This window comes from Peromyscus californicus, unplaced genomic scaffold (assembly GCF_007827085.1).
Source record: "Peromyscus californicus insignis strain IS unplaced genomic scaffold, ASM782708v3 Scaffold_14__1_contigs__length_90479793_seg_2, whole genome shotgun sequence".
NCBI lineage: Eukaryota > Metazoa > Chordata > Mammalia > Rodentia > Cricetidae > Peromyscus > Peromyscus californicus.
This window is the reverse complement of record NW_026294436.1, coordinates 76,734,146-76,743,802: the sequence shown is the minus strand read 5'-3', so window position 1 is coordinate 76,743,802 and position 9,657 is coordinate 76,734,146. Positions and strand designations below refer to the sequence as shown.

At 42.1% G+C, this 9,657-nt stretch overlaps 1 protein-coding gene across 6 annotated transcripts in view; it reads right to left on the bottom strand.

Moving 5' to 3' along the window:
- Positions 1-246: 246 nt before the first annotated feature.
- Lpgat1 (lysophosphatidylglycerol acyltransferase 1) overlaps positions 247-9,657 on the bottom strand; it is a 59,516-nt gene continuing 50,105 nt past the window's right edge. For all 6 annotated transcript variants that reach the window (XM_052738026.1, XM_052738027.1, XM_052738022.1 and 3 more), the window contains exons 7-8: positions 8,196-8,302; positions 247-6,136 (exon numbers count right to left, since the gene is read on the bottom strand). In XM_052738026.1, the coding sequence (XP_052593986.1) occupies positions 5,985-6,136; positions 8,196-8,302 (259 nt within the window). In that variant the 3' untranslated portion in view covers positions 247-5,984. The remainder of the gene's footprint in view (positions 6,137-8,195; positions 8,303-9,657) is intronic.

Sequence of the window (9,657 nt, the reverse complement as noted above, 5' to 3'; positions counted from 1 at the left end):
GGAACCAAGGATGCTCCTTGGTTAACAAGAGAAAACAAGTGTTTCAGTTTCTTCTTTGGACACCGGCTTACTCATACCCATCGAGGAGTATTCTTCTGACTATGAGAGGGGCCATCTCAGCTCTGTGGTCAGCCAGCCCCTCCCCACCCCGTGTTGCATCTGTGTGTCTGCTTCTGTGCATCCTGAACCGTGGGCATCTCTAGTCTGTTCTCCAGCCTTTAAGAGTCAAGAATAAGGTCACCCGACTCCTGAGAGGTAAAAATTTATTGATTTCTATGACATCAGCATGTTATGATACGGTCACACCTGCTCATACAGCTGACTCCTCAGACCAAAAGAGGATTTGGTTTTTCCTTTTAAAAATACATTTTTCACCAGCAAGAAACATTTTTTAAAACAAACATTTTCATATTAAGTGGGAATTAAAAACAATGGCTTTCCCCAACTCATGGGGAATAGGGCTGGTCAGCAGCAGATCTCCAAGAGCCTCAAATCTGCTTTCAGGCCTCAGCCCCCAGTCTGCTGTCTTCCACACAAAGTGCTTCAGAGGGGAAATAAAACTGCAGCCTCAACCAACCAGCAGCCTAAATCCAGCCAGAAAAAAAAAAGAGGTAGACTGAACTCTAACTATTTAACTTATTTGGTAGGACTGTGCGAGATATTTTAATACATTAAAAGTTTTCAATGGGGTAAACACATTTTACAAACAAGTAACTAAACCATCAATGTTTTTAATGTTAAAAAAAAAATCTTAGTGATAGGCGTACCGCATTTACTCAGCTCTGAGAAGCACAGTTGGCCACTGTGCTTCCTGAAAAGCTTGCTATTATCAGACTCCCCACAATCGAAAGCTTACTTGGTCATATCGATTTCAGTGCTTTTCCCACACTTTAAAAGCTGCAAGGGTCAATGACAGGATTTTTCTTGGATTAGTGAGTAAATCAATTCTGAGAACTTTATTCAATGCTAATAATTAAATCATATCAAAACACAAAAAGAGGAAAGTGGTGTGATGAAGGCAGCTCTGACTTGACAAGAGCTGATCATTTGTTTTTGGTTTTTTTGAAACAGAGTTTCTCTGGCTGTCCTGGGAATTCACGCTGTTGACCAGGCTGGCCTTGAACTCAGAGATCCGCCTGCTTCTACCTCCTGAGTGCTGGCATTAAAGGCGTGCGCCAACACCACCTGGCTTCTGATCATTTAATTTTAAGGTTTTAATATAATTAAAACCAAATTATCTAAACTCCTAATTAATGCTGAAGCTAAAAGGAGGTTCTGTTCACAGGTAAGCGTCTAGTAGTAAGTCGTACACTAGACTGGATGACAGTTTATGTGGAGATGGTTAGTATACCAGAACATAATGCCATCAATCAAATCAAGGTTGATATTCAGTCACAGGTTGGCTCTGAGGGTTCAGCAATGACAATTATATTGTAAAAATCAATTATTTATATTTTATTATTTGCTAACTGCATTAAATATCTGTTAACAGAAACATTTATTACACATGTATGTGTACTTACATACATCATTTTTTCCAAGAGAGAGGACTGCTAAACATTTACCAGCACACACCAAATGAGCAGACTGGGGGAAGGGCAAATCTTTTAAGTCCCATAAGGGACGGGGTAGTTTTCTCACTGGCCACTGAATGCTGAGCTCCAGGCACATGCTGCAGCAGTCAGTGTTGAGGAGCTCCAGGATAGCACAGACACCCACCCCCACTATTAAGAATTAAAAGCATTGTTTTGGGAAAAAAAGTCAACTTTATTTTCTCTACATTAAAAAAAAATAGAACCAGCTATTAATTTTTGCTGAGAAAATGCTTCTTCTTTTGGTATTCACAATATCTAAATTTCTGAAAAGGTGATTTGGTAAAATCATCCCAATGCATTCAGAAACCAGATCCACATGTGACCAGCCCTTTACAAAAGTGAATTACGGTTGCCATGGCCTTCACAGTCATTCTTAAAACAAACACTGTGACGTGAGGATCACAAGGAAAGCTCAGCAAGCTCAAGTAAACATTACAGCATCATGAAAACAAAAATCCACCTGTAGAAAATAAATACAGTGTTGTGATGATTGTAAAGAAAATGAAAGCACTTAATAAAAACAATGGCAGTTGAATGTATAACTGTCTCATTACCCAATCATAAGATGTTACTGTAAAATGCATAGACTCCTTACATGTAAAGAATTTGTGCACCACAGTCGTGTTCAACAGTTTTACACAATAAAAATAAAATCATTCAAAGAGTTTGCATACTTTGCAACTATAATACACATAAAATTTTTTGCTCTTTAGACTGTTTTAAAAAAATATTAAGTGTAAAAATCCTCAGATGGAATTTCTGCAAAAAGCGCCAGATTGTATCTTTCACATGACTATGGCCATTCTCCCCCAACAGTTAAGAGCCTGCAGCATGTTCTCAGAGCCCACTTTGCAATTACTGAGGGCTGGTGCAAAACGACCACCAGACAGCACCAACCAGTGACTGCTACAGAGTACGCCAGGCTCCTTTGTGATCCAGAAACTTCCAACTTAGGTGGTTTTGGTCCCAAACACATTAGTCTCTACCCATCCTGACATGAACTAGCACACCTGTGACCCAGAGCACCTTTGACTCTCCTGTCTGCAGACAGAAGGCTCACGGCACTTGAAGGGCAAAAATCCCACAGAAGACACCATTATCATCCATCCTTTGTGGACCAGAGCTGAACACACTTTTTGTAATGATAACTCTGGAGCGAAATCCTGTGTTCACTATTGTGCAGTGACTTCAAAGAAAAAGGATGAAACAAAAACATCAGTTAGCTCCCCTGTTCAGTAGTGCAAACAAACATAACGGGATACAGAAGACTACCTATGATCAAAGACTACTTTCTGTGACTATAACCAGGACCAAATTGGTAAGAGTCTTTAGTCTTTACCGATTGTCAAAACACGTCACTAAGACAAATTAATGAGAAGGGAGCCACACACGTGACCATGAATGAAGCGGCATTCCCAACATTGATCCAGATAGCAACATTAGGATCACATCTGAGGGCCACAATGGGTGACTTAAGACTCCATCTCTGGAACAATTTCAGCTGTGCCAACCCTGTCTTGTTCAGGGATGCCTTTCCAGCCCATGGGCTATGCTGGCTTTGGTGCTTTGTCTGTGCTGGTTGTCTGAAATTCCTACACAGAATTTAATTTTTGGCTTCCTATGACTTAATACTGGATTAACTACCCTGTAACTGACTACTTAATCAGCATCCCTAGTTTTTGCTGTAGGAATTTATGAGTTGTAATACCAAAAACTAACACATGACAGATCAGAACCCACAGATAACCATTTTCATACTTTATTAAATTCTCATCTAACTTGTTTATCCATTCAAGCTTCATTCCATTCTGGTTTTTCTTTGCTCCCACTACTTACAGGCTTTTCTGTCATATGTGTATTTCTGAACTGGGTGAGGTGAGTTGCTGCTTGGTCTTGCCTGTGAATTGCCCAGCCCGTCTGCAGGAAGTCAGGCAGTCCAGCTGAGGGCAAAGAGCTGCAACCATAAAGGATGCCTCTGTAAACTGGAGTGGCTTTACTCACTTTCCCCTGACTTAAGACATTAGCTTTCTTTCTTTACACACTAAGTACAAATGGGGAATTTTATTCAGTTCTCTTCAGTGGCATACTGCTTCCCCAGACTACCTAAGAACAGCTATTCTCTCTTCACATTCCCCAGTACACGCAGGTGGACTCCAGCTACTGATAAGGAAGCACTATCAATACTCTCAAATGTGTTTTGCACACAGAAGACATGTTGAAGAACTGAAGAGGTGTAGGACAAATCAAATACATATCTATTTACAGCTCATGCCTATTATCAAAAGTTAGCTCACAAATCTATAGTTACTTGTCACTCTAGAGACTGTGGAAATGAAACTGCATTGGAAAGTAACGCGTCTTAGGGGAGTGGGTTTAACATGTACACTATACTCAATGATCACGTTCCTTTCGGAGCATAGTAGTGGTAGCAGTGGGCCAGAGCCACACATCTGTCTGCACGTATGGATATACAGACCCATACAGGAACTGGCCACCATGGTCTGTGGCTTGCTTTGCAATGAGGAAATGGTCTGCTAGCTAGGACTGCATGCTATACTTGACAGTGAACAACTTCTCCCCCAGATGGCCAACTAATGTCTCAACTCAATTCATGCTGCAAATGAACACTCGTTCCTGGGCCTCAACTAGAGGCACTGAGTAGCTTCTTTCTGGCTGCTCATCATTTCCAGATTAGGGCTGCTTTCTTTACCTCTTCACTGTCACTGAAAATCAGAGTGAAATGCTTTATAACAACCAAACCCACTGTCTCCTGCACTGTAACAGTGGTGGTGTGGTACCAGTGAGGTATGTCAGGAACACGTCATTCTCCTCCACACGTGCTCTGGGTTTGTTAAAGATGAAGCTGCTATAGGCTTTTATTTGGTGTTGGTCAGCCTTTCCCATACAACTGGGGAATATTCGCATCTTTTCCACTTTCTTTTTTCCTTTTGGTTTATTTGAGAACAGAAAACATTAGTCTTTATTTTTGTTTTACAGCCTATTTCTCAGAATTGCTCCTTAAGTTGTTAGTCACAATGGGGGGGTCTACAGTGTTCATGCCACAGAACACTGCTGACTTTCAAGCTTAGGAACTTCACCACCCTGAACAAACCCTCTGTCTCAGTACTGATGCAGTACCTGCACTTTTTGCAAAGTTCAGTTCTCCTAGGAGGTAAACCACATGAACACAATGACAAATTTAAAACTTTTTCTGGACTCTGCCCTCTTCAAGGACAGCTGGAAGAGACTGAGAAGTGCACTGAGCTGCTGTGCCCTGGTCCTGCCGCCCTGAGAGGGGCAGCTGCTTGACGCTATTGACAGAACACACTGATGTCTGCACAGACTCTGGGGGCCACAGGAGGCCCTGTCAATACTGCAAGCCAATGTCTGGTTCTACCTTTTATTTCCTAATAAGCTAGTCTATTTCCCTTAAACTGGTCATTTAAATGTTTTACGTTAATTTGCTTTAACTGCCCCCAAATACATTTGGTGCTACTATGTCAAAATTGGGGGTGGGGGGGAATCCAGCTACCAACAGGGGAATGGGGTCAGGGAGGTGGCCAATGAAGATGGTGCTGGAGCATATCATGGGCAAGCACGCAGACAGGAAAGCCTCCTGGGAGCCTGCTCACAGGTGAGGCTTCCCTTTGTGTCAGGCTGGGTTACTATCCTTCGCTATATTTGCATCTGATAAAAGTGCATTTTGTAAAATACAATATTCATTCTATGATGTGCCTTCTATACAAAAAGAGAAAGTGGGTGCTCCCCTCTCCCGACAGAAGGGAAACACTAGCACATGTAAACACGGTGCTGGGCTGAGCTAGCCTTTCTGGAGACACAGTGATCAGGTGTACAGTGGACACTGCTCCCCACAGAATGCCAACACTGTACCTCAGCCAGGGTTGAGGACTGCAGCTTGCTAGATAAGCAGACCAGTCCTCAGGACTTACCCACCAGCTCTCCAGGCTACCAGTACCTCAGCATGATGGGTGGACACATTAACGTTGTGAAGCTCTGCCCTAATAAAGAGGAGCACTGCTTCTGAACAGGGGCACGACCAAGGGCATCTGGTGGCAACAGTTTCTTTTGGAGTCTTCTAGGATGATTTTATGATTTCCTCTTCTCCCAGTGTGATGCTTGCATAAACATATGGTAGAGTGTATCTCTTTAAAACATGAAAAGTTCTTAAAATATATTAGCACATCATTGTATTACTGATCCTCATTGTAGTAGAGTTTTAAAATATCCCAAAGGGGGATAAACATTAATCCATCCATTTGAATTTCCTTTGCTTTTTATATATTTTGATTTGTATATTTAGATTTGCACATGTAAAATAATGCACATGTATGAAGTCTGAACTCTTATGTGGCAAGTCCAAGTCAGTTCCTAAAATAGGCAATGGTAAAAATACTGAATGATGTGGTACCACAGGTAGCCTGACAAAAACGCGAAGGACTGAATGAGGAATATCCACATGTTGCTGAGGGTCATCTCCCTGGAAACAGCTTCCTTCTGGCCCTGGAGAGGAGGAAAGGCCCCTAGAAGACAAGACAGAAGGCGATGCATTTTCCCGCAGAACAGGTCTCCTGAAATAAAGCTGAGTGCTCACCCACCGTTAGGTTTTTCTGTGAATTGCCCTACTTTGCAGAGATTTCCTCTGACACATAATTTTTAAGCTACCTAGCCTTTGCCAAGCACTCTTCTACCCACTGGGTGAATGACTCAGTCATCAGCATCCACCCGAGATCAGAAACAATGCCACCCTCTGGCCTCTGTTCCCTCTTCCAGTCTGCAATGGTCTATCTGCTTTCCTTCTCTGGGTTTGCCGACTGTCCGTCTCCACTGGAGTCAATCTGTGAGAACAGGCACTCTGGTTGCCTGCTCCCCACTGGACAGCTACATTTCTCCAGTGGTCAGATATAGGATCTGTGAAATTGACATTTAATGATTTCTGAAATAGCATTTTTTTTTGCCATGAAAGTGGTTACATAACACTGATATTCTCAAAATACAGTAAGGTTTACAAAATATATATTCATAACAAGAAAGAGAATACAAAGAAAACATATCTAATTTTTTTTCCTGGAAATGAAAGCTAGATGGCTTTGGTTCAGTGTTATGGAGATCATCTACCACTCTTGCATTCCAGTCTTTGTCCTTGCTGATAATCCCCAGGATAAGCTGGCTCATAAAGGGATTTGCTGCTCACAAGCAATTCACAGGGGCATTTTCCAGTCTCTAGGTCTGGTATGCAGGTGGCCTTTTTCAAGAGGCTCACCATTGTTGCTACAACTTAGGCACTATCAGAAGGCAAGAGACTAAGGGGTGGGGGTTAGGGTCTATTCTCTGATCACCTGAGCTGCCTGCTCAGCCTTGAATTAGCCCTGCCCCGCCTGTCCTGTTGTTTCAGCCTGTAACACAGCAACTTGGGAAAGCATGCTGGTTGTGCCAACCAATGTTAATTTTTCCAACTTCCTTCCTTCTTCCTTCTCTCCTGTTTTTCTATTTATATTGTTTGTTTTGTGTTTCGGTGCTTGGGACTCAATTTAGAGCCTCACACATACTGGGCAAGTACTCTACCACTGAGCCACACTTCCAGCCTGAGTTTTAATTTTTATTTAGAGACAAAATCTCAGAAAGTTAACGAAGAAGGCTTTGAACTTGGGATACTCCTGCCTCAATCTCCCAGGCCTGTGCTACCAGGACCAGCTTCACTATAGTTCTTAATATAAGAGAGGGTAAGAATAGATTCCTTTCCCTCCCAAGGAGAAATAACAACTTTGAACCCTGAAAATAGTAAACTATATCCTTTCTTGTAAAAAAAAAAAAAAAGGAATCCTGACTCTTCTGCTTCCTGTTGAGAGAAGGACATTCGCTGCAACTGCTTTCTGCTTTGACACAGGCCCGAAGCAACGAGGCCAAGTGACTGTGAGCTAAAACCATGCAGCAGGATGAATGTCTCTGTGGAAGGGAGGGAAAAGCAAGTAGAAATGTAGTTCACATGACCTCCAATGACTACAATGTCAGAACAGGACTGTTATTTAGCCTCCCTATAACCTCCAATAACTACACGTTTGCCTGAAGTTGTCCACATTCCTGTGTCCTGGAGTCAATCCCTGTGTGACATGTTTATCACTCCATTCTGTGCCTGGGCTGATGAAGTAAGAACCTAAATACATCAACACAAATTTTCTTTCCATAAATTCTAAGTTGAAATTCTTACATACAGAATGACTTTGATTTCTAATCTAAACAACTGAAAAGGAGCTGGACAGGCAGCTCAGAGGTTAAGAGCTTCTGATGCTACTCAGAGGACCTGAGTTTGGTTCCTAGCACCCACATCACGTGGCTCACATCATCTGTAGCTCCAGCTCCAGGGATTCTGAAGCCTCTGGCCTCCTTCGGCACCTGTATTCGTGTGCATATAACCACATGCAGACATACACACACACACACACACCCCTACATATAATTAGAAATAATAAAACTAAATATTTTGAAGACAAAAATAAATAATTGGGAAATGTTTGTCCTCTAAAGCACATGTTTAGCATCTTTGGTAACTTCAGAAATGTGTATAAGGAGGATACTATGTACCTGTTTTGTAAAAATGTGACAAGAGGTCCTCCTTTTCAATAAACCGTTGATAGAGCCAACTGGCGAGGTCATCAGTCTCCAAGGGCACATCTTTAATTGGAAAAATCCTATTAAGAATTAGAAAAATAAAAAGAACTACTTTAATTCTGAAATGAAAATCACTCAGAACCCTAACTTAGCTTTATTAATGAGTCACATACACACAAAAAGATGTAAATGCAAGGCAAAGAATGTACCTTAGCAATGTTGCTTCACGAGAAAGTGAGAACCAGATAAAATCTGCCAAAACTGATGGCTTTTCACTAAGTATACCAATACTGGCTTTATAAACAGAGAAATTTTAAAAATGAGTTATTTATTTTATGTGTATGAGTGTTTCGTTCACATGTCTGCACATCATGTGAATGCCTGGTGCCTGGGGAGGTCAGCAGAGGGCATTGGGTCCCCTGGAATTGGAATTAAGGACAGTTGTGAGCTATCATGTGAGTGCTGGATATCAAATCTGGGTCCTCTGCAAGAACAAGTGTTCTTAACTGATGAGCCATCTCTCCAGCCTCCCCATTTTCAATGATACTGGGGATCAAACCCAAGGCCTTCAATGTGCTAGGTCATCACTCTACTCCTGAGCTATATCCTCTTTGACCTGATCAAAATTATTTTTGTATGTCTGTTCAGTCTTTCGAGACAGGGTTTCTCTGTGTAGTCCTGGCTGTCCTGGAACTAGCTCTGTGGACTAGCCTGGCCTTGAACTCACAGAGATCCACCTGCCTGTGCCTCCTGAGTGCTGGGATTAAAGGCATGTGCCACCACTGCCTGGCTGACCAAAGAGATTTTTAAAGTAGAGCAACCCAGAAGGCTCTCAGCTAAGCGTGGTGGCTCATGCCTGTAATCCCAGCACTCCAGAAACTGAGGCAGCCTGGGTAACACAGTGAGGTCCAGATCAGTGCAGACTGCAGGGACTCTATAAACAAAGCAGAAGACTACCATCTAGTGTGGTGTGGTCAGTGGTGCTTCCCAACTAGCCACAGTAGTTCCTGGGGATCCATCCATGAGTCCTCTTAGTGTTTAGCAATTTTGTGCTTTTATTTAATATTCATCTTAGCATAATATTCAGAATAATGACAACCATAATTGAGTGATAGTCTATGATTCTGGTTTTTGCATTGCAATCACTGTAGTAGCATTTTACTACCATAAAAGTAAAAGGCTGGAGAAGGGAACAGAGCACGCTTCAGAGAAAAGTATACTCAAGTTCAAGACTTAGCCATGAACTTCCCTGTGGCTTTAATACTGACTTTTTATAAAGGCAGAGTGGTTCATGGTGATCAATTCTGCACAAAACGTAGTTAGTAGATGGCACTGAAGTGGGACTAACAGTAGGAACTCCCTTCCAGGAGCACGGGATGCTTTTCCTTTACAGCTTTTCACCTGAGAACAGTTCTCAGTCAACATCATACAGAGG